The sequence below is a fragment of the Oncorhynchus clarkii genome, chromosome 32 (assembly GCF_045791955.1).
Source record: "Oncorhynchus clarkii lewisi isolate Uvic-CL-2024 chromosome 32, UVic_Ocla_1.0, whole genome shotgun sequence".
NCBI classification, from domain to species: domain Eukaryota; kingdom Metazoa; phylum Chordata; class Actinopteri; order Salmoniformes; family Salmonidae; genus Oncorhynchus; species Oncorhynchus clarkii.
In genome coordinates, this window is record NC_092178.1 from 9,551,729 (window position 1) to 9,576,697 (window position 24,969).

General features: G+C 45.3%; 2 protein-coding genes across 38 annotated transcripts in view; both read right to left on the reverse strand.

Annotated features, from left to right (window-relative positions):
- The window catches only part of LOC139391817 (upstream-binding protein 1-like), a 36,687-nt gene extending 32,018 nt beyond the window's left edge, over positions 1-4,669 (reverse strand). The window contains exons 1-2 of the mRNA XM_071139382.1: positions 4,343-4,669; positions 1,244-1,460 (exon numbers count right to left, since the gene is read on the reverse strand). Coding sequence (XP_070995483.1) covers positions 1,244-1,359 — 116 coding nt within the window. The 5' untranslated portion in view covers positions 1,360-1,460; positions 4,343-4,669. The remainder of the gene's footprint in view (positions 1-1,243; positions 1,461-4,342) is intronic.
- An 8,196-nt stretch (positions 4,670-12,865) lies between these two features.
- LOC139392150 (CLIP-associating protein 2-like) overlaps positions 12,866-24,969 on the reverse strand; it is a 117,476-nt gene continuing 105,372 nt past the window's right edge. For 36 of the 37 annotated variants that reach the window (XM_071139900.1, XM_071139913.1, XM_071139909.1 and 33 more), the window contains 8 exons: positions 22,498-22,604; positions 22,271-22,388; positions 20,610-20,787; positions 20,290-20,486; positions 20,013-20,141; positions 16,945-17,151; positions 16,007-16,123; positions 12,866-14,108 (listed from right to left, as the gene is read on the reverse strand). In XM_071139900.1, the coding sequence (XP_070996001.1) occupies positions 14,031-14,108; positions 16,007-16,123; positions 16,945-17,151; positions 20,013-20,141; positions 20,290-20,486; positions 20,610-20,787; positions 22,271-22,388; positions 22,498-22,604 (1,131 nt within the window). In that variant the 3' untranslated portion in view covers positions 12,866-14,030. Of the gene's footprint in view, positions 14,109-16,006; positions 16,124-16,944; positions 17,152-20,012; positions 20,142-20,289; positions 20,487-20,609; positions 20,788-22,270; positions 22,389-22,462; positions 22,605-24,969 lie in introns of those variants that run through there. The other variant, XM_071139917.1, reaches the window with a different exon arrangement.

Here is a 24,969-nt window from a genome sequence, read left to right on the forward strand (position 1 = left end):
TTTCATAGCAGATTAGAAGAATTAGGTTAAGCTGGAGGGGGGGGAAGAGCTTATCCCCACTCCCTCCCTGGGCTGTGCTGACAGAGTTTATGTACCATGTATTCTGCTGATGCATCCTTTATGTGTCTGGTAGGCTATTAAAGCCCTCTGTCCTCCGTGGCAACCTGCTGTGACACACCCCCCCCTTCATCCCTACACACTCCAAAACAAACAACACCACACACCGACACAATACCACGCAGAGTGGATGTGATACCACATACATGACTGTAATTCAGCTGGATGCAGTGTGTGTGTGTGAGTTGCGTGCATCCCCGCCAGGTGTTTAGGGGATCCATCTCCTGTTCCGACACACTGATATATAACTAGTTCTGTATGTATTGTGTATCAGGCGGTCTCTCTAACCTCATACTGTATGTATTGTGTATCAGGCGGTCTCTCTAACCTCATACTGTATGTATTGTGTATCAGGCGGTCTCTCTAACCTCATACTGTATGTATTGTGTATCAGGCGGTCTCTCTAACCTCATACTGTATGTATTGTGTATCAGGCGGTCTCTCTAACCTCATACTGTATGTATTGTGTATCAGGCGGTCTCTCTAACCTCATACTGTATGTATTGTGTATCAAACGGTCTCTCTAACCTCATACTGTATGTATTGTGTATCAGGCGGTCTCTCTAACCTCATACTGTGTGTATTGTGTATCAGGCGGTCTCTCTAACCTCATACTGTATGTATTGTGTATCAGGCGGTCTCTCTAACCTCATACTGTGTGTATTGTGTATCAGGCGGTCTCTCTAACCTCATACTGTATGTATTGTGTATCAGGCGGTCTCTCTAACCTCATACTGTATGTATTGTGTATCAGGCGGTCTCTCTAACCTCATACTGTATGTATTGTGTATCAGGCGGTCTCTCTAACCTCATACTGTATGTATTGTGTATCAGGCGGTCTCTCTAACCTCATACTGTATGTATTGTGTATCAGGCGGTCTCTCTAACCTCATACTGTATGTATTGTGTATCAGGCGGTCTCTCTAACCTCATACTGTATGTATTGTGTATCAGGCGGTCTCTAACCTCATACTGTGTGTATTGTGTATCAGGCGGTCTCTCTAACCTCATACTGTATGTATTGTGTATCAAACGGTCTCTCTAACCTCATACTGTATGTATTGTGTATCAGGCGGTCTCTCTAACCTCATACTGTATGTATTGTGTATCAGGCGGTCTCTCTAACCTCATACTGTATACACCAGCCCCCAGCTCCTGCCCGATGCCCGACAGACTGGCATCAAAGTCGTGTACCAGCCCTGACTCGATGGTGGCATCGTCCATCTTCAGCACCCAGGCCATGGTACCCAGCTCCTTCTCCTCCGCCTCTAGCCGAAGGCTCGCCAGCTTCGTCTCCGGGGAAGGGACTGCAGCCAGCAGGCTAATAAACCACTGCTGGTGGACTGGAGACGATGAAGAGAAAGTTAGCTAGCTATGGTAACTAGCTAGTTGTTGTTGCGTTGGCCACTACTGGCTAAATAATTGTAAGTTACTGGTGGTTGGCTAAGAAGCTAGTTAGTTGCTTTTAGCTAACTAGCTATTGTAGCTAACTGAAGGCAAATTGATAGCACGCCGCACTAGCCCGATATCTCGCCATAATATGACTGCAAGTGAAAGTAGCAATCTGGATTGATATGAAGCCAACAACCAGACTAGCTAGGTAAAGTTAGCAGGCTAAGCTAACAACCATCACAACGCTTTGAATAACAGCATGCTAAATAACCTTTGCTCAAAGTTAGCTAGCTAAACCCTCCACCACTAATAACAAGCTACCTAGCTAACTGGGAAACTCCACGCCATTTAGATACAAAGTGATTTCCGTAGCAGGTTAGGAGAGCATTTTCGCTAACCCCTTTTCCTAACCTTAACCTCAGACTCTAGCCAGCAGATCCGACACGCTTGCTTACAGCTGCACTAGGGTCGGACAGGCTTCTTGTGTACATTAAGACATGGCAGAGCAGGAACGTGATATGGCTCCAAAACATACTTCAATCCAGGGACGAGAAACGCATTCTACTTCGAATTGTATCATTATCCCAAATGTTAGACTGAAAACAGTGGCAAGTAGCCTGGATAAGTAACCGAAAGGTCGCTGGTTTGAATCCCCAAGCTGACTAATTGAAAAATGTGTCTGTGCCCTTGGCGTCAGCTAAACGTAATATGCTGAAATCAATCAATATCTTGGTTGTTAAAATTCTACTAGTTCACCGAATTTCAGTTTGTGAGACAAAACAAGCAGTCATTGTATGGAGAATCATTGTACCATCTTTACCCTCTGTGAAATACACTCAGTGGCCAGTTTACTAGGTAAGCGAAAATGGTTCGCTCCTACACACAGTGAGTCACGTGGCCGTGGCTAGCTGTATAAAGCAGGCAGACAGGCATCGAGGCATTCAGTTACTGATCGATTTAACGTTAGATTGGGCAAAACTAGTGACCTGATTGTCGATGCAAGGCGCACCGGTTCAAGTACCTCAGAAATGGCCGGCCTCCTGGGCTTTTTAAACACGACAGAGTCTCGGGTTTTACAGAGAACGTTGTGACAAACAAAAAACGACCAGTCAGCGGCAGTCCTGTGAGTCAAAACAGCTCGTTACTGAGAGGTCGAAGGAGATTGTCATGAATCGTGCAAGCTAACAGAAGGGCCACAAACAGGTAAATAATGGCACAGTACCAGTGCTGTGCAGAACAGCATCTTGGAAAGCACACCTCGTCCGTTCTTGTCACGGATGGGCGATTGGCAGCAGACGAACACACCCGGTTTCCACTCCTATCAGATAAAAAAACAAGAAGAAGTGGCTCCAGTGGGCACGCCATCATCAACACGAGACAATTGAGAAGTGGAAAAACATTGCCTGGTCTGTCAAATCCCGGTTCCTGTTGAGGCATGCTGATGGCAGAGTCAGGATTTGGCATAAGCAGCATGAGTCCATGGTCCTATCCTGCCTGTTGTTAACGGTACAGGCTGGTGGCAGTGGTGTGGGGAATGTTTTCCTGGCCCAAGTTATGTCCCTTGATACCAATTGAGCAACATGTCCATGCACTGAAGAATTCAGCCTTTTCTGGGTACTAGATTATTATTGAATCTTTATTAGATGGGTGTACCTAATAAACTGTCCACTTGTATATTTTATCCATAACCCAAAATATTGTATTTTCAAGCAGTTTGAAGCTGGGGTACAAAACTTAAAGTACAAGATGCAAAAAGTTCAAACTTAATCACGGGAAGCATAGAAAGTGTACATAGAACAGAGCTTCCGCTGCTTTCAATGAGAATTACAAGATCTATAACCCCCCTTCTCATCATATCCAATTACGATCTTGTCTAATCGCTGCAACTCCCCAAAGGGGCTCGGGAAAGGCGAAAGTCGAGTCATCCGTCCTACTAAACATGACCTGCCAAACCCACCCGCTTAAGCCGGAAGCCACCGCACCAATGTGACGGTGGAAACTGTGACTGAAGTCAGCCTGCTGGTGCCTGGCCCGCCACAAGGAGTCGCTAGACCGTGATGAGCCAAGCAAAGCCCCGCCCCCATCCAAAACCTCTGCTAACACGGACGACACTGGGCCAATTGTGCGCCGCCCTACGGGACTCCCGACTGGTTGTGTGACAGTCTGGGATCGATCCCGAGTCTGTAGTGACGCCTCAAGCACTGCGCCTATTACTCACATTTCTATGTGAATTTAATTAGGTCGCCCAAAAAGTTATATTGCAGCTTTAAGCAAACTGCTGTATTGCACAACAAAGGAGATGATTGGCTGACTTCCATTCCAAAATGGCTTCTGCTATCTAACATGAGAACCAAAAGGACAGTTTTCCGGAAAACTAGCAGTTGTTCAATCTTCTCGGTGTATGAGTTGGGATAATGGGACAATTCGTAGTACAACACATTTGTCATTCCCTGGATTGAGTCACGTTTCCCGAGCCAAACTGCGCTGTGTCTTTTAATCTACATGGGGAGGCTGTCTGACCCTAGTGCAGCTGTAAGCAAGCGGTCGGATCTGCTGGCTACTCCTAACCTGATACGAAAAAGGTCACTAAAGTATCTCAGTTGCGTTAAAATTGTGTATTTCCCCTAGCTAACTAGCGCGAGTTGGCTCACTTGCTGTCCTCAAAAGTCAATTTTGCTGGTGACATCGTCGCATCCCCGAGCCCAGCCATAGCTAACTAGCAACATTACGTAAATGCAGGATGTTAAGTCCACACACCACATTCACACGCCATGTCCGTCTCAACTAGTGAGCTAGCATTAGCAGTCTAGTAGCATTATAAAACTTCACTTGCATTTGTTTCACGGATGTTAGGAATCGTCCTATGAGAAGCTCGCAGCCAGCGCTTCCTGTGCCCTCCGAAACCTCTCTCCTTTTTTCATCGCGGACTCGTGTGACCAGGGCTACAGTTCCCGGTCGGTTAAATAAGACTCTTTAACGATCAGAACAGTAGCGGTACACACATATGCAGGCAGCACGAACATGGCTTCTCATCAGACCGGAGCCCTCTCAAAACCTTGCGGACTGTCGCCAGCCGCAGGGGGAGATGTCGCGGGGCCAATCAGAAAGCCGCTCTATTGCCAAACGCACCCTGCTCAGCCAATGGGCTCAGTCAGAGCTTTTGCCAACCCCTTCTACGTTATAACGCCGATGTGACCAGTTCATATCATGTTCACTCACCCCATCACATACAGAGACATATTCACAATACACAAATGCATAATTCAAACGAGACAACAATACTCGGCTGATACAGACTAGCAGGCTCACAGGCTGGTACCCCTCTGCTTCCAGAGAACAGTGTGTTCCTACTGTAGAAAATAGAGGGGGGAGAGATGTGTGTTGGACCAAAGGCCAACAGCCAGATGTGAAGTCGGATGTATTTAGCGGGAATGATTGTAATGTGATTGTGATCTTCAGTCCTGCAATAGCAGAACTTCCCACCCGTACCATTTTATGAGTTGATCACGTTACATATTAACCTGTGAATCGGAACACTGCTATTTACTTTGGCCACCAACATGCCTCACGCATTTGATAATTGGACTGAATCAAAATAGACAAGAGAATTCCATTAAGTTTGAGAGGAAATGTGAACGGGTTCAAGAGACAACACCCACTAGTGCCTGATCCACATTACTGGGTTGACCAGAACCCTTCTCAGCTGGCACAGGTGTTTCTTTCACCTTGTACTTTCCAGCACAGTTCCACTATGGTGGCTCCATAACCACACAGACCAGTCCAGTACAGTTTGGTTCTGGCCCTATGGTGTGAATCAGCCTTATGTGTTTGGACCGAATAGGACCACACTGTGGCGCTGCAGCTGGTCTGGTGTGTCCCAGCAGAGGGCTGGGTGCTGCAGCTGGTCTGGTGTGTCCCAGCAGAGGGCTGGGTGCTGCAGCTGGTCTGGTGTGTCTGGTCCGAATAGGACCACACTGTGGTGCTGCAGCTGGTCTGGTGTGTCTGGTCCGAATAGGACCACACTGTGGCGCTGCAGCTGGTCTGGTGTGTCCCGGCAGAGGGCTGGTGCTGCAGCTGGTCTGGTGTGTCCCAGCAGAGGGCTGGGTGCTGCAGCTGGTCTGGTGTGTCCCGGCAGAGGGCTGGGTGCTGCAGCTGGTCTGGTGTGTCCCGGCAGAGGGCTGGTGCTGCAGCTGGTCTGGTGTGTCCCGGCAGAGGGCTGGGTGCTGCACACTGGTCTGGTGTGTCTCAGCAGAGGGAAGGAAGTCCTCTGTGTTGTATGCCTGCCAGAACACCCAGCCAGTTCCTGTCACCTGATCCCAGTGCCAAACACTCCCTCAATCACTCCCTCATACTACAATTGTTACAACAGCTACAATTATTACTACTGCTACAATAATTACCACTGCTACAATTATTACTACAACTACAAGTATTACTACAGCTACAATTAATACTACAGTGATTACTACTGCTACAAATATTACTACAACTACAATTATTACTACTGCTACAATTAAAACTACTGCTACAGATGTTACTATGGCTACAATTACTGCTGCTGCTACCATTACTACTGTACCACAATTACTGCTACTACTACCACCTTCTGCTACTATAGCCTATTCTGCAGTTCCTTCTAAACACACATTCAGAGCCTAATACGAGGCTATAGTTCATCTTCAGGTAGAACCAGGTAGTGCCTGTAGGAAGTCTACACCCCCTTGAACTTTTTTTCACATTTTGCTTCCTTAAAAATCAAAAAAAGGAATTATAGTTAGATGTTTTTCCCTCCTCTACATTTTCAAAGTAAAAGAAAGTTAAAGAACATTTAACAAATTAAGAAAGAAAAAAATACAAAACAGAAATATCATAATTAGATAAGTCTCCACCCACCTGAGTAAATACTTGGTGGAGGCAGCCATTACAGCTGTGAATTATTTGGAATAAGATTCTACTAACGTTGCTCAACTCTTAGGGCAACGTGTATCCGTTGTTTTTGTCAAAATTGCTCAAACTCATTTACATTTGGTTGAGAATCACTGATGGAAAGCAATATTCAAACACTCTGATAAAAAAAAAAAAAAAAAAAGCTGATTTAAGTCAAGACTGAGACTTGACCACTCAGGGACACAACTCCTCTTTGAAAGTGATTCTAGTGTGTATTTAAGCAGAAAAAGTGTAGTTGTCCCACAGAAAAATTAAACCCTGTCTCAGGATTAGGTTTGTCAGAAGACAGGTGAGTTTTCCTCTTTTCCTGGCCTCCTTTCATAAGCATACCCATAACATGATGCTGCTACCACAATACAAAGGGATCAACATTGCATTCCCTCCATATTACTGGCCTGTATGATAAATTGAAAATAAATAAACCTGTGTTCAATTTTGGCCTAAATTAAAAACTACAGGGTTGAGTCAAATCCAATACAACAGAGTGAAACCCTCTCTATTTTCAAGCATTGTGTTGGCAGCATCATGTCATGGGTATGCTTGTCATCGGCAGGGACTGGGGAGTTTGTTAGGATCAAAATAAATATGAAAGGAACAAAGCCCAGGCAAAAAAATAGAGGAAAACTCAACTCAGTCTAATGAAAACCTAACCCTAGAATAGTTTTATTTCTTTAGAGTGAGAATTACACATATTTTAATGCCAGACACCAGAATGTCTTTCCAAGAGGTGTTGAGTGTTCCTGTGTGGTCTAGTCTCACTCCTGACTTTAATCTGCTAAAAAAAAAAAAAAAAAAAAAAAAAAAAAACACGAGACAAGGTTTGGATATTGTTGTCCATCAACGATTCCTAAACAAACCTAATGAGCTTGAGCAATTCTGACAAAAGCAATGGATATACACTATATACAAAAGGTATACGGACACCCCTTCAAATTAGTGGATTCGGCTAGTTCAGCCACACCCGTTGCTGACACGGTGTATAAAATTCGAGCACACAGCCATGCAATCTCCAGTTCGTCAAACTTATTCCCTGCTAAAGCTGCCTCGTCAACTGTAAGTGCTGTTATTGTGAAGTGGAACAGTCTAGGAGCAACAACGGCTGAGCCGCGGCTAAAGCTGCCTCGTCAACTGTAAGTGCTGTTATTGTGAAGTGGAACAGTCTAGGAGCAACAACGGCTGAGCCGCGGAGTAGTGGGCCACACAACCTCACAGAACGGGACCGCCGAGTGCTGAAGCGCTTAAAAATAGTCTGCCCTTGGTTGCAACACTCACTACCGAGTTCCAAACTGCCTCTGGAAGCAACGTCAGCACAATAACTGTTAGTCTGGAGCTTCATGGAATGAGTTTCCACGGCCGAGCAGCCGCACACAAGCCTAAGCTCATGGCGCAATGCCAAGCGTTGGCTGGAATGTTGTAAAGCTCGCCGCCATTGGACACTGGAGCAGCGGAAATTAGTTCTCTAGATTGATGAATCAAGTTTCCCCGTTCTGGCAGTCCTACGGACGAATCTGGGATTGGCGGATGCCAGAAGAATGCTACATGGCCGAATGCATAGTGCCAACTGTAAAGTTTGGTGGAGGAGGAATAATAGTCTGGGGCGAAGGCCCTGGAGAAGGCCCTTTCCTAATTCAGCATGACAATGCCCCTGTGCACAAACTGAGGTCCACACAGAAATGCTTTGTCGAGATCAGTGTGGAATGAACTTCACTGGCCTGCAAAGAGCCCTGACATCAACTCCATCGAACACCTTTGGGATGATTTGGAACACCGACTGCGAGCCAGGCCTAAACACCCAACATCAGTGCCCGACCTCACTAATGCTTGTGGCTGAATGTAAGCAAGTCCCCACAGCAATGTTCCAACATCTAGTGGAAAGCCTTCCCAGAAGAGTGAAGGATGTTTTAGTAGCAAAGGGGGGCCCAACTCCATATTAAATGCCCATGATTTTCTAAGGAGATGTTTGACGAGCAGGTGTCCACATACTTTTGATGATGTAGTGCATGTTGCCCTAACAAGCTGACTAGACTGCCATGTTGATATCTAATTAAGATATTTCTGTATTTTTAAAATATTTTAATTAACTTGGAAAATGTTCAGGACGTCAGACTGGGGCGGAGGTTCACCTTCCAACAGGACAACGACACTAAACACCCAGCGAAGACAACGCAGGTGTGGCTTTGAGTGGCCCAGCCAGAGCCTGGACTTGAACCCGATCGAACATCTCTGGAGAGACTTGAAAATAGCTGTGCAGCAAAGTTCCCCATCCAACCTGACAGAGCTTGAGAGGATCTGCAGAGAAGAATGGGAGAAACTCACCAAAAACAGGTGTGCCTAGCTTGTAGCGTCATACCCAAGAAGACTCAAGGTTGTAATCGCTGCCAAAGATGCTTCAACAAAGTACTTAGTAAAGGGTCTGAATATTTATGTAAATTTAATTTTCCGATATTTTGTGTAATACATTTTCAAAAATGTCTAAAAACCTGTTATTGCTTTGTCATTATGGGGTATTGTGTGTAGTCTGATGAGGGTTAAAACAACAATTGAATACATTTTAGAATAAGGCTGTAACATAACAAAATGTGGAGAAAGTCAAGTGGTCTGAATACTTTCCAAATGTACTGTATACTCAGTGTATATTCTACTTCAGGTAGACTGTATATTCCGCAGCTGCAGGTAGACTGTATATTCCGCAGCTTCAGGTAGACTGTATATTCCGCAGCTGCAGGTAGTCTGTATATTCTACTTCAGGTAGACTGTATATTCCGCAGCTTCAGGTAGACTGTATATTCCGCAGCTGCAGGTAGTCTGTATATTCTACTTCAGGTAGACTGTATATTCCGCAGCTTCAGGTAGACTGTATTAGAGGTCGACCGATTAATCGGAATAGCCGATTTATTAGGGCCGATTTCAAGTTTTCATAACAATCGGTAATCTGCATTTTTGGACACCGATCATGGCCGATTACATTGTACTCCACGAGGAGACTGCGTGGCAGGCTGACTACCTGTTATGTGAGTGCAGCAAGGAGCCAAGGTAAGGTGCTAGCTAGCATTAAAAATATCTTATAAAAAAAAAAACAATCGTTAACTACACATGGTTGATGATATTACTAGTTTATCTAGCTTGTCCTGCGTTGCATATAATCGATGCGGTGCCTGTTGATTTATCATTGAATCACAGCTTACTTCGCCAAACGGGTGATTTAACAAGCGCATTCGCAAAAAAAGCACTGTCGTTGCTCCAGCGTGAACCTAACCATAACCATCAAAGCCTTTCTTAAAATCAATACCTAAGTATATACATTTAAACCTGCATATTTAGTTAATATTGCCTGCTAACATGAATTTCTTTTAACTAGGTAAATTGTGTCACTTCTCTTGCGTTCTGTGCAACAGAGTCAGGATATTTGCAGCAGTTTGGGCGTCCTGGCTCGTTGCGAACTAATTTGTCAGAATTTTACGTAATTATGACATAACATTGAAGGTTGTGCAATGTAACAGGAATATTTAGACTGATGGATGCCACCCGTTAGATAAAATACAGAACGGTTCCGTATTTCACTGAAATAATAAACGTTTTATTTTCGAAATGATTGTTTCCGGATTTGACCATATTGATGACCTAAGGCTCGTATTTCTGTGTGTTATTATATTATAATGAAGTCTATGATTTGATAGAGCAGTCTGACTGAGCGATGGTAGGAAGCAACAGGCTCGTAAGCATTCATTCAAACAGCACTTTCGTGCATTTGCCAGCAGCTCTTCGCTGTGCTTCAAGCATTGAGCTGTTTATGACTTCAAGCCTATCAACTCCCGAGATGAGGCTGGTGTAACCGATGTGAAATGGCTAGCTAGTTAGCGGGGTGCGTGCTAATAGCGTTTCAAACGTCACTCGCTCTGAGACTTGGAAAAGTTGTCCCCCTTGCTCTGCAATGGACGCGGCTTTTGTGGAGCGATGGGTAACGCTGCTTCGATGGTGGCTGTTGTCGATGTGTTCCTGTTTCGAGCCCAGGTAGGGGCGAGGAGAGGAACGGAAGCTATACTGTTACACTGGCAATACTAAAGTGCCTATAAGAACATCCAATAGTCAAAGGTACATAAAATACAAATGGTATAGAGAGAAATAGTCCTATAATAACTACATCCTAAAACTTCTTACCTGGGAATATTGAAGACTCATGTTAAAAGGAACCACCAGCTTTCATATGTTCTCATGTTCTGAGCAAGGAACTGAAACATTAGCTTTCTTACATGGCACATATTGCACTTTTACTTTCTTCTCCAACACTTTGTTTTTGCATTATTTAAACCAAATTGAACATGTTTCATTATTTATTTGAGGCCAAATTGATTTGATTGATGTATTATATTAAATTAAAAGTGTTCATTCAGTATGGCTGTAATTGTCATTATTATAAATTTAAATAAAATTTTTAAAAAAATTGTCCGATTAATCTGTATCGGCTTTTTTTGGTCCTCCAATAAATCGGTATTGTCGTTGGAAAATCATAAATCGGTTTGACCTCTAATTTACACAGAGACTCTACACTGTATATTCTGCAGCTTCAGGTAGACTACAGATGAATTTGGATGTTTACATACACCTTAGCCAAATACATTTAAACTCAGTTTTTCACAATACCTGATTTTTAATCCTAGTACAAATTCCTTATCTTAGGACAGTCAGGATCACCACTTTATTTTAAGAATGTGAAATGTCAGAATAATAGTAGAGAGAATGATTTATTTCAGCTTTTATTTATTTCATCACATTCCCAGTGGGTCAGAAGTTTACATACACTCAATTAGTATTTGGTAGCATTGCCTTTAAATTGTTTAACTTGGGTCAAATGTTTTGGGTGGCCTTCCTCAAGCTTCCCACAATAAGTTGGGTGAATTTTGGCCCATTCCTCCTGACAGAGCTGGTGTAACTGAGTCAGGTTTGTAGGCCTTCTTGCTCGCACATGCTTTTTCAGTTCTGCCCACAAATTTTCTATGGGATTGAGTTCAGGGTTTTGTGATGGCCACTCCATTACCTTGACTTTGTTGTGCTTAAGCCATTTGCCACAACTTTGGAAGTATGCTTGGGGTCATTGTCCATTTGGAAGACCCATTTACAACCAAGCTTTAACTTCCTGACTGATGTCTTGAGATGTTGCTTCAATATATCCACATCATTTTCCTACCTCATGATGCCATCTATTTTGTGAGGGGCACCAGTCACTCCTGCAGCAAAGCACCCCCACAACATGATGCTGCCACCCCCATGTTTCACGGTTGGGATGGTGTTCTTCGGCTTGCAAGTGTCCACATTTTTCCTCCAAACATAACGACATTATGGCCAAACAATTATATTTTTGTTTCATCAGACCAGAGTACATTTATCCAAAAAGTACAATCTTTGTCCCCATTTGCAGTTGCAAACTGTACACTGGCTTTTTCATGGTGGTTTTGGAGCAGTGGCTTCTTTCTTGCTGAGCGGCCTTTCAGGTTATGTCGATATAGGACTTGTTTTACTGTGGATATAGATCCTTTTGTACCTGTTTCCTCCAGCATCTTCACAAGGTCCTTTGCTGTTGTTCTGGGATTGATTTGAACTTTTTGCATCAAAGTACGTTCATCTCTAGGAGACAGAACGCGTCTCCTTCCTGAGCGGTATGACGGCTGCGTGGTCCCATGGTGTTTATACTTGCGTACTATTGTTTGTACAGATGAACGTGGTACCTTCAGGCATTTGGAAATTGCTCCCAAGGACGAACCAGACTTGTGGAGGTCTACAATTTTTTTCTGAGGTCTTGGCTGATTTCTTTTGTTGCCAAGCAAAGAGGCGCTGAGTTTGAAGGTAGGCCTTGAAATACATCCACAGGTACACCTCCAATTGACTCAAATGACATCAATTAGCCTATCAGAAAATTCTAAAGCCATTACATACGTTTCTGGAATTTTTCAAGCTGTTTAAAGCCACAGTCAACTTAGTGTATAACTTCTGACCCACTGGAATTGTGATACAATGAAATAATCTGTCTGTAAACAATTGTTGGAAAAATTACTTGTGTCATGCACAAAGTAGATGTCCTAACCGACTTGCCAAAACTATAGTTTGTTAACAAGACACTTGTGGAGTGGTTGAAAAACGAGTTTTAATGACTCCAACCTGAGTGTACGTAAACTTCAGACTTCAACTGTATAGATTCTACAGCTTCCATGTTCAAACACACAGCCTGAGTATGTAACACTGAACACGGAGTATCTTCAGTGCTGTGCTCAATCAATACCAGTTGATTCCGGTCAGTGCACAAAGGACGCAACTTTGCTTAATTGTAGACCCTGTGTGTGTGTCAGAACAGGTGCCCCCTCCCACTGACTGAGACAGAAACCCGTGTTTATTATGGTCTGTACAAGTTGTTTTTCTTTTTTCTTCATTTTATTGTAAGCACAGCTTTGTAAATGCACAGAGGAAAACAACCCGGTAACAGCCAGACTGTTACAAGAAGAGGAAGAAGAGGAAGAAGAGGGGACAGTTTCTCAGATCACTAAATAATACAGATGTCCAAAACGTCTCCCCGGAGAGAAACCAAAGTAGAGAGACTATGGCAACAGAAAACAACACTGATCAGGACGCAGAGCACCTCCTTCAAGGACGTCGTTATTGGATATTATCCCATGTTATCATGTGTAGAGGCATACCCATTAGGTGATAATAATAAGCCATGTCCCCCCCCCTCTTTGTCTGAAATGTGCTCATCCAAGACATGGCAGGAAAGCAGTGGAAGGTACCATGGACTTCTCTGAAAGGGGTGGACATGGTTAACTAATTTCATCCTCTCCCTTCCACTGTGACAGTAAATAGGCTCTGGATAAAGAGTTAAAATCACTGTCATGTATAGCTAAGCACATTCCACCTCCCATACCTTACACTCATTGCCTATGTAGTTGTTATGAACAGTTATGACCTAACTGCTCACCGAGGAGGACCCTACTCCCTATATAGATTGACCAGAGGCGTATGTAGTGGCCAAAAGTAGTGCACTACGTAGGGGTTAGTGTGCCTTCAGAGTTTCAGGGGTTAAAACACACTAGACCACCATGACAGATGGACTGACCTCAGAAATATACACCCCCTCCACTCTCTGTCGCAGACATAAACACAACGGTCTGCAGAATGCAGATACCTAGCCTCTTCCCTTCCTCTCTAGCCATCCATCCTGGCTGGGGGTGTGTGGCTAGTGCATCATCAGAGGGTGTGTTTAGGTGTGTAGAGATCAGGGGTGAGTCTCAGAGAACAGGGTGGATCTTCCATGTTTGTGAAGGGAACTACAACAATCCTCTCTTCTGCACCGTATCCCAGAATGCATTGTAGTAGGCAACAAAGAGGCAATGGGAGTTTGTGTCCAGGACAGTGTGTGTGTGTGTCAGTCTGTGCCTTCATATTAGCATGTCCATGTAAGCATGTCAGTAAGCGTGTGAGTGTGTGTTTATCCATCCATGTAAGAGTGTGTCCATGTGTGTTAAGTCTCCGGAGGGAGAGTGCAGTTCCATGGTTGTCCTGTGTGGGGCGCTGTCCATCTGTCTGTTCTATAGGCTGTCTGGTGGGGGCTCACCACCACTGGAGCCTGACTGGGCACGCTTGATGTACAGATTCAACAACTTCAACTGGAGAGAGGAGAGAGAGAGAGGGGGGGGGGGGTTACAGAGTTGTAGAAGTGAAACAGTACTTCATGAATCTTCCTGATCCAGTCATCTACACTGAACATGAATGTAAACACAACATGTAAAGTGTTTCATGTTTCATGAGCTGAAATAGAAGATCCTAGAAATGTTCCATACACACGAAAAGCGTATTTCCGTCAAATTGTGCGCACAAATGTGTCTGTCAGTGAACATATCTCCCTTGCCAAGATTATTTTGCCACCTGACAGGTGTGACATATCAATAAGCTGATTAAACAGCATGATCATTACACAGGTGCACCTTGTGCTGGGGAAAATAAAAAAGGCCACTAATGTGCAGTTTTGTCACACAACGCCACAGACATCAAGTTGAGGGAGTGTCCAATTGCAATGCGGACTGCATGAATGTCTACCTGAGAATTTAAATATTAATTTTATACCATAAGCCACCTCCAACATAATTTGAGAATTTGGCAGTACGTCCAACCGGCTTCACAACTGCAGACCACGTGCAACCACGTCAGCCCAGGACCTCCACATCTGGTTTCTTCACCCGAGGGATCGTTTGAGACGAGCCACCCGGACAGCAGATGAAACTGTGGGTTTGCACAACTAAATAATTTCTGCACAAACTGTCAGAAACCGTCTCAGGGAAGCTCATCTGCACAGTCATCGTCCTCACCGGGGTCTTGACCTGACTGCAGTTCAGTCGTCGTAACCCGACTTCAGCAGGCAAATGCTCACCTTCGACGGCCACAGGCACGCTGGAGAAGTGTGCTCTTCACGGATGAATCCCGGGTTTCAACAGTAACAGATGGCAGATGGAAGACGTATGGCGTCGTGTGGGCAAGTGGTTTGCTGACGTAAACGTTGTGAACAGAGTGCCACAGGTTGGAGGCGGCTTATGGTAGAGAAATTAACATTACATTCTCTGGAAACAGCTCTGGTGGACATTCCTGTAGTCAGCATGCCAATTGCACGCTCCCTCAACATGATATCTGTGGCATTGTGTTGTGTGATAAAACTGCACGTTTTAGAGTGGCCTTTTATTGTCCCCAGCACAAGGTGCACCTGTGCAATGATCATGCTGTTTAATGAGCTTCTTGATATGCCACTCCTGTGGTTTGCTGATGTCAACGTTGTGAACAGTGTGCCCCAGGATGACAGTGGGGTTATAGCATTGGCAGGCATAAGCTACAGACAACCAACACAATTGCATTTTATCGATGGCAATTTCAATGCACAGAGATACTGTGACCACATCCTGAGGCCCTTTGTCCCACCGTCACCTGATGTTGCAGCATGATAACGCACGGTCCCATGTCGCAAGGATCTGTACGCAATTCCTGGAAGCTGAAAATGTCCCAGTTCTTCCATGTCCTGCATACTCACCAGACATGTCAACCATTGAGCATGTTTGGGATGCTCTGGATCGACGTGTACGACAGCGTGTCCCAGTTCTCACCAATAAAGCAAATTCACACACTCCATTGAAGAGGAGTGGGATAACATTCCACATCAGGCCACAATCAACAGCCTGATCAACTCTATGTGAAGGAGATATGTCACGCTGCATGAGGAAAATGGTGGTCACACCAGATACTGACACGCCCCTATCTCGCCCCCCCTTTAAAAAGGTATCTGTGACGAACAGACGCACATCTGTATTCCCAGTCAGGTAAAATCCATAGATTAGGGCCTAATTTACATATTTAAATTGACTGATTTCCTTCACATGAACTATTGTTACACGTTGCGTTTATTTTGGTTCAGTGTAAAATGTGTAGCTATAGATTCATTTGAGAATCAAGTATGCTAGTGTGGATGTATTGGAAGACAGGTAAAAGGTGTGGTTAGTAGCAAGTGGGCGTGGTCCCTCACCTTGCTGCCAGACAGTTGGTTGAGGTAAGGTTTTAGCTCCTCCCCTATGACTGCATAGAGGGCCACCAGACAGAATACACAGGCCTTCCTCACACTGCTCTCCGCATTGTCATAACCCTGCATAACAAGACAGATGGGTTATAGCCCTCCGTAACATGACATAATGGATCATAACTCTGAATAACATGAGGATGTGTGTAATCTTTGTGTGTATGTGTGACCTGCACGAGTGTGTGTGTGAGACCTGTACGAGTGTGTGTGTGTGTGTGTGTGTGAGACCTGTACGTGTGTGTGTGTGAGACCTGTACGAGTGTGTGTGTGTGTGTGTGTGTGTGTGAGACCTGTACGAGTGTGTGTGTGTGTGTGTGTGAGACCTGTACGAGTGTGTGTGTGTGTGTGTGTGTGAGACCTGTACGAGTGTGTGTGTGTGTGTTTGTGTGACCTGTACGAGTGTGTGTGTGTGACCTGTACGAGTGTGTGTGTGTGACCTGTACGAGTGTGTGTGTGTGTGTGACCTGTACGAGTGTGTGTGTGTGTGAGACCTGTACGAGTGTGTGTGTGTGTGTGTGTGTGTGTGTGTGACCTGTACGAGTGTGTGTGTGTGTGTGTGTGTGTGAGACCTGTACGAGTGTGTGTGTGTGTGAGACCTGTACGAGTGTGTGTGTGTGTGTGTGACCTGTACGAGTGTGTGTGTGTGTGTGAGTGAGACCTGTACGAGTGTGTGTGTGTGTGTGTGTGAGAGACCTGTACGAGTGTGTGTGTGTGTGTGTGTGTGAGACCTGTACGAGTGTGTGTGTGTGTGTGAGACCTGTACGAGTGTGTGTGTGTGTGTGTGTGAGACCTGTACGAGTGTGTGTGTGTGTGTGTGTGTGTGAGACCTGTACGAGTGTGTGTGTGTGTGTGTGAGACCTGTACGAGTGTGTGTGTGTGTGTGTTACCTGTATGAGTCCGGGGACTATCTCCGGCAGCATGGTGACTAGTCCGTGGTGGGGGACCCTCTCTATTACTCTGGTCTGCATCTTGATGGCAGCCAGGTTGATGGGGTAGTCAGCCGACTGGATGATGGGAGACAACACCTTGACACACTGGTCTGGACTGATGGACGACGCCAGCATGGCCGCCGTCTCCTCTGCCGCTCGCGCCACCTACTCACACAGGAACAGGGTTATAGCACCAGTTATAATGCCTCCTACTCACACAGGAACAGGGTTATAGCATCAGTTATAATGCCTCCTACTCACACAGGAGCAGGGTTATAGCACCAGTTATAATGCCTCCTACTCACACAGGAACAGGGTTATAGCATCAGTTATAATGCCTCCTACTCACACAGGAACAGGGTTATAGCATCAGTTATAATGCCTCCTACTCACACAGGAACAGGGTTATAGCATCAGTTAAAATGCCTCCTACTCACACAGGAACAGGGTTATAGCACCAGTTATAATGCCTCCTATTCACACAGGAACAGGGTTATAGCACCAGTTATAATGCCTCCTACTCACACAGGAACAGGGTTATAGCACCAGTTATAATGCCTCCTACTCACACAGGAACAGGGTTATAGCACCAGTTATAATGCCTCCTACTCACACAGGAACAGGGTTATAGCACCAGTTATAATGCCTCCTACTCACACAGGAACAGGGTTATAGCATCAGTTAAAATGCCTCCTACTCACACAGGAACAGGGTTATAGCACCAGTTGTGTGTGTGTGTGTATTTTAAGGAGTGTGTGTATATTTTAAGGAGTGTGTGTGTGTGTATTTTAAGGAGTGTGTGTGTATATTTTGAGTGTGTGTATATTTTGAGTGTGTGTATATATTTTAAGGAGTGTGTGTGTATTTTAAGGTGTGCGTGTGTGTGTGTATTTTAAGGTGTGCGTGTGTGTGTGTGTGTGTGTGTGTGTGTATTTTAAGGAGTGTGTGTGTGTGTGTGTGTGTATTTTAAGGAGTGTGTGTGTGTGTATTTTAAGGAGTGTGTGTGTGTGTATATTTTGAGTGTGTGTGTGTGTATTTTAAGGAGTGTGTGTATATATTTTAAGGAGTGTCTGTGTGTGTATTTTAAGGAGTGTGTGTGTGTGTATTTTAAGGAGTGTGTGTGTGTGTATTTTAAGGAGTGTGTGTGTGTGTGTATTTTAAGGAGTGTGTGTGTGTGTATTTTAAGGAGTGTGTTTGTGTATATATTTTAAGGAGTGTGTGTGTGTGTGTGTGTATATTTTAAGGACTGTGTGTGTATGCACTGCTCAAAAAAATAAAGGGAACACTTAAACAACAATGTAACTCCAAGTCAATCACACTTCTATGAAATCAAACTGTCCACTTAGGAAGCAACACTGATTGACAATACATTTCACATGCTGTTGTGCAAATAGAATAGACAACAGGTGGAAATTATAGGCATTTAGCAAGACACCCCCAATAAAGGAGTGGTTCTGCAGGTGGTGACCACAGACCACTTCTCAGTTCCTATGCTTCCTGGCTGATGTTTTGGTCACTTTTGAATGCTGGCGGTGCTTTCACTCTAGTGGTAGCATGAGACGGAGTCTACAACCCACACAAGTGGCTCAGGTAGTGCAGCTCATCCAGGATGGAACATCAATGCGAGCTGTGGCAAGAAGGTTTGCTGTGTGTCAGCGTAGTGTCCAGAGCATGGAGGCGCTACCAGGAGACAGGCCAGTACATCAGGAGACGTGGAGGAGGCCGTAGGAGGGCAACAACCCAGCAGCAGGACCGCTATCTCCGACTTTGTGCAAGGAGGAACAGGGGGAGCACTGCCAAAGCCCTGCAAAATGACCTCTAGCAGGCCACAAATGTGCATGTGTCTGCTCAAACGGTCAGAAACAGAGTCCATGAGGGTGGTATGAGGGCCCGACGTCCACAGGTGGGGGTTGTGTTTACAGCCCAACACCGTGCAGGACGTTTGGCATTTGCCAGAGAACACCAAGATTGGCAAATTCGCCACTGGCGCCCTATGCTCTTCACAGATGAAAGCAGGTTCACACTGAGCACATGTGACAGACGTGACAGAGTCTGGAGACGCCGTGGAGAACGTTCTGCTGCCTGCCACATCCTCCAGCATGACCGGTTTGGCGGTGGGTCAGTCATGGTGTGGGGTGGCATTTCTTTGTGGGGGCCGCACAGCCCTCCATGTGCTCGCCAGAGGTAGCCTGACTGCCATTAGGTACCGAGATTAGATCCTCAGACCCCTTGTGAGACCATATGCTGGTGCGGTTGGCCCTGGGTTCCTCATAATGTAAGACAATGCTAGACCTCATGTGGCTGGAGTGTGTCAGCAGTTCCTGCAAGAGGAAGGCATTGCTGCTATGGACTGGGCCGCCCGTTCCCCAGACCTGAATCCAATTGAGCACATCTGGGACATCATGTCGCGCTCCATCCACCAACAGACTTGCACCACAGACTGTCCAGGAGTTGGCGGATGCTTTAGTCCAGGTCTGGGAGGAGATCCCTCAGGAGACCATCCGCCACCTCATCAGGAGCATGCCCAGGCGTTGTAGGGAGGTCATACAGGCACGTGGAGGCCACACACACTACTGAGCCTCATTTGGACTTGTTTTAAGGACATTACATCAAAGTTGGATCAGCCTGTAGTGTGGTTTTCCACTTTCATCTTGAGTGTGACTCCAAATCCAGATCTCCCATGGGTTGATACATTTGATTTCCATTGATCATTTTTGTGTGATTTTGTTGTCAGCACATTCAACTATGTAAAGAAAATAATATTTCATTCAGATCTGGGATGTGTTATTTTAGTGTTCCCTTTATTTTTTTGAGCAGTGTATTTTAAGAAGTGTGTGTGTATATATTTTAAGGAGTGTGTGTGTGTGTGTGTGTATATTTTAAGGAGTGTGTGTGTGTGTATATATATTTTAAGGAGTGTGTGTGTGTGTGTGTATTTTAAGGAGTGTGTGTGTGTGTGTGTATATTTTAAGGAGTGTGTGTGTGTATATATTTTAAGGAGTGTGTGTGTGTATGTCTGTGTATACCTCTTTGTGTGGGTCCCTGTGTGCCTCCAGGGCCTTCATGATGGTGAGTTCAGCGTAGTTCTTGAACCTCCAGGGCTGGCGGCTCAGAATCTCCCTCAGAACACGCAGAGCTAACGCCCTGATCACATGCTGCAGGGGAGGAGCGGAGAGAGAGAGGACAACAAGACAGCTGAGGAAGTTGTCAGATTGTGTGTGTGCGCGTGTAAGTACATTAATGATCATGTGTACACAACGGAGGTGTGTGTGTGTGTATGTGTGTGTGTGTGTGTGTGTGTACCTCTCTGTCCCCCAGCGTCTCCAGTAGTAACAGGAGGATGGTTTTGAAGTGTTCGTCCCAGCAGACCTGCAGGGTGTTTTCTCGAATCAGCTTCAAGAGATCACAAAGCGCCACCTTTCTCTCTTCCACACGCTCATTGTGATTGGACAGCTCCTTCAGCAGCTCAGTCACCAGCTCTGATTGGTCAATGCTGCTGTCTGTCAGGGACAACAGCCAATGGGGGTTGAGAAACTGATTGACAACTTATCAATCATATATGACACTAAGACATTTTGTTTGTGTGTATGTATGTGTGTGTATGTGTGTGTGTGTGTGTGTACCATCAGTTTGCTGGTCTGATTCGTCCAATGAAGTATCTTTGACGTTGTGTTTAAAGGGGGAGTCTGTAAAGGGGTCTCGGGACCCCCGGGGAGAAGAGGAGAGCAGGGGGGTGTTCAGAAGAGAAGTCTTGTTGTCCAGAGCAGTGCGGACTCCATCCACCTGGTCAGCACCACCACCCTGAGAGGGAGAGAGACAGAAGGAAACGGAGAGAGAAACAAAGAGAGAGAGGGAAACAGAGAGAGAGAGAGAGAGAGAGAGAAACGGAGAGAGAGAGAGACACACGGGGTTAGGGTGTTGTATGAATCTTGAAGATAATTTTAGACAGAAATGGGTCATGTGACAGGTAGGTGAGTCAGTCAGGTGAGCTCTGATTGGCAGATTGATGATGGGTGGGCGGGTCAGGTTTCAAACCGACCTATAGAGATGTCCGCTTGGACAAAGCCCCTCTTTGGAACATACCATGTCCTTGTGCAGGACAGGGGTGTTGGCTGGGCTGATGTTGCTTACTGTACACAGCCCTTACAGCTCACACTGTACATATTCACATCACAACCTATTGTTGACCAGTAAAAACACTACATGTGCCAATTTTCCCTGATATTAGCTTATCCCCCAGCAGACAAAAAAACTATTTCCCTCTAGATCCACATTATAAGAATGGTAGTTGCAGTTGAAGTCGGAAGTTTACATACACTTAGGTTGGAGTCATTAAAACTCGTTTTTCAACCACTCCAACAATATTCTTGTTAACAAACTAGTTTTGGCAAGTCGGTTAGGACATCTACTTTGTGCATGACACAAGTCATTTTTCCAACAATTGTTTACAGACAGATTATTTCACTGTATCACAATTCCAGTGGAGGTAGGAAAATTATGTGGGTATATTGAAGCAACATCTCAAGACATCAGTCAGGAAGTTAAAGCTTGGACGCAAATGGGTATTCTAAATGGGCAATGACCCCAAGCACACTTCCAAAGTTGTGGCAAAATGGCTTAAGCACAACAAAGTCAAGGTAATGGAGTGGCCATCACAAAGCCCTGACCTCAATCCTATAGACAATTTGTGGGCAGAACTGAAAAAGCCTGTACGAGCAAGGAGGCCTACAAACCTGACTCAGTTACACCAGCTCTGTCAGGAGGAATGGGCCAAAATTCACCCAACTTATTGTGGGAAGCTTGTGGAAGGCTCCCCGAAACATTTGACCCAAGTTAAACAATTTAAAGGCAACGCTACCAAATACTAATTCAGTGTATGTAAACTTCTGACCCACTGGGAATGTGATGAAAGAAATAAATCATTCTCTCTACTATTATGACATTTCACATTCTTAAAATACAGTGGTGATCCTAACTGTCCTAAGATAGGGAATTTGTGCTAGGATTAAATGTCAGGAATTGTGAAAAACTGAGTTTAAATGTATTTGCTGGTGTCACAACAGATGGGGTTCGTTCTCTCTCTCTCAGGGTTCACATTCAGTCTCTCTCTCTCTCTCTCTCTCTCCCTCTCTCTCCCTCTCTCTCCCTCTCCCTCCCTCTCCCTCTCTCTCTCTCTCTCTCCCTCCCTCTCCCTCTCCCTCTCCCTCTCCCTCAGGGAGGGTTCACATTCACAGTGTCTCTCTCGTGTAGGGAGGGTTCACATTCACAGTCTCTCTCTCCTCACCGTTTCGTTCATGTCTTCCTGACTGCGGACAGAGAAGTTCTGGATGGCCTCTGTAACTCCTCTCAGACTACTATAGATGTCGTCCGAGTTCATGTTCTCTGTGTCGTAGTCAAACGCACTGCACACAACAACACATCAGTCATATTACCATCACAACAGGTCAACATTATGTAAGTGTGTGGAAGGTGTTACCTTGGTGTGTTCCGGGAGGTTTGTGTATGCATTACCCGAGTGTGGATGTGTTCAGTGATGTGTTGGTAGGAGAGGTGAGGGGGCTGGACCAGCTGGCAGGAGAGCGGGGGGTGTGGCGTGTCATGGGGCTTCCCATTGGGGCCTGGGGTGAAGAGAGCATCAAATTGTCAGAACATGCTAGTGTCTTTTAGTGTCCCGCCAGCCTGGTCTAGGTGTCTAGAAGTAAATCAAATCAAACTTTATTTGTCACATGCACCGAAAACAACTAAAAAGTAAACAAAAAAGTAAAGAAATACACCAAAAAGTAACAAGAAAATGACATAATGTTGAGGCTATATACAAGGGGTACAGTCAATGTGTGGGGATACAGGTTAGTCGAGGTAATTTGTACATGTGGGGGGGGGGGGGGGGTAAAGTGACTGTGCATAGATAATAAACAGTGAGTAACAGCAGTGTAAAAACAAAGGGGGGAGGGGGGGGTCAATGTAAATAGTCCTGTGGCCATTTGATTAATTGTTCAGCAGTCTTATGGCTTGGGGGGTAGAAGCTGTTAAGGAGCCTTTTGGACCTAAACTTGGCGCTACGGTACCGCTTGCCCTGAGGTAGCAGAGAGAACAGTCTATGACTTAGACGGCTGAAGTCTGACAATTTTATGGGCTTTCCTCTGACACTGCCTATTATATAGGTCCTGGATGTCAGGAAGCTTGGCCCCAGTGATGTACTGGGCTGAATGCACTATCCTCTGTAGCGCCTTACGATCAGATGCCGAGCAGTTTCCATACCAGGTGATGCAACAGGTCAGAATGCTCTCGATGGTGCAGCTGTTGAACTTTTTGAGGATCTGGGGCCCGATGAGGATCTGGGGCCCCAGTGTTGAGGGTCAGCGTGGCAGCGTGGCTGCCCGTCAGGAAGTCCATGATCCAGTTGCAGAGGGAGGCGTTGAGTCCCAGGGCACTTAGCTTTGTGATGAACTTTGTGGGCACTATGGTGTTGAACGCTGAGTTGTAGTCAATTAACAGCATTCTCACGTAGGTTTTCCTTTTGTCCAGGTGGGAAAGGGAAGTTTGGAGTGCGATTGCATCATCTATGGATCTGTTGGGGCGGTATACAAATTGGAGTGCGTCTAGGGTGTTGACGTGAGCCATGACCAGCCTTTCAAAGCACTTCATAGCTACCGACGTGAGTGCTACAGGGCGGTAATCATTTAGGCAGGCTACCTTCGCTTTCTATCCTCCCCCTCTAATCTTAGTCCTGTATTGACACTTTGCCTGTTTGATGGTTCGTCTGAGGGCATAGCAGGATTTCTTATAAGCATCTGAATTGGTGTCCTGCTCCTTGAAAGCGGCAGCTCTAGCCTTTAGCTCGATGTGGATGTTGCCTGTAATCCATGGCTTCTTGTTGGGATATATACATATGGTTACTGTGGGGACGACATCATCGATGCACTTATTGATGAAGCCGATGATTGATGTGGTATAATCCTCAATGCCATTGGATGAATCCCGGAACATATTCCAGTCTGTGCTAGCGAAACAGTCCTGTAGTGTAGCATCCGCATCATCTGACCACTTCCGTATTGAGCGAGTCACTGCTACTTCCTGCTTTAGTTATTACTTGTCAGCAGGAATCAGGAGGATAGAATTATGGTCAGATTTGCCAAATGGAGGGCGAGGGAGAGCTGTGTACGGGTCTGTGTGTGGAGTAGAGGTGGTCTAGAGTTTTTTCCTCTGGTTGCACATTTAACACGCTGGTAGAAATGAGGTAACCCGTATTTAAGTTTGCCTGAATTAACGTTCCCGGCCAGTAGAGGCGCCACTTCTGGATGAGCATTTTCATGTTTGCTTATGACCTGATACATCTGGTTGAGCGCGGTCTTAGTGTCAGCATCGGTTTGTGGTGTTGAATAGACAGCTACGAATAATATGAGAACTCACTTGGTAGATAGTGTGGTCTACAGCTTATCATGAGGTACTCTACCTCAGGCGAGCAATACCAAAAGACTTCTTCAATATTAGACATCGCGCACCAGCTGTTATTGACAAATAGACACGCACTCCCGCCCCTCGTCTTACCAGACGTAGCTGCTCTGTCCTGCTGATGCACGGAAAACCCTGCCAGCTCTATATTATCCATGTTGTCGTTCAGTCACGTCTTGGTGAAAAATAAGATATCACCGTTATTTAATATCCTGTTGGTAGGATAGTCAATCGTAGATGGTTTACCTACTTGTTGGTGAGTTCTCACAAGACACCCCACTCTCCTCCCCCTGTTCCTCTGTCTGTTCTTCACGCGGATGACGGGGATTTGGGCCTGGTCTCAACAAAGTAGTATATATTTTGCGTTGGACTCATGAAAGAAAAATTCTTCATCCAGTTCGAGCTGAGTAATCACTGTTCTGATATCCTGAAGCTCTTTTCGGTCATAAGAGACGGTAGCAGCAACATCATGTACAATGTAAGTTACAAACAACGGGAAAAAACACACAAAATAACACAATTGGTTAGGAG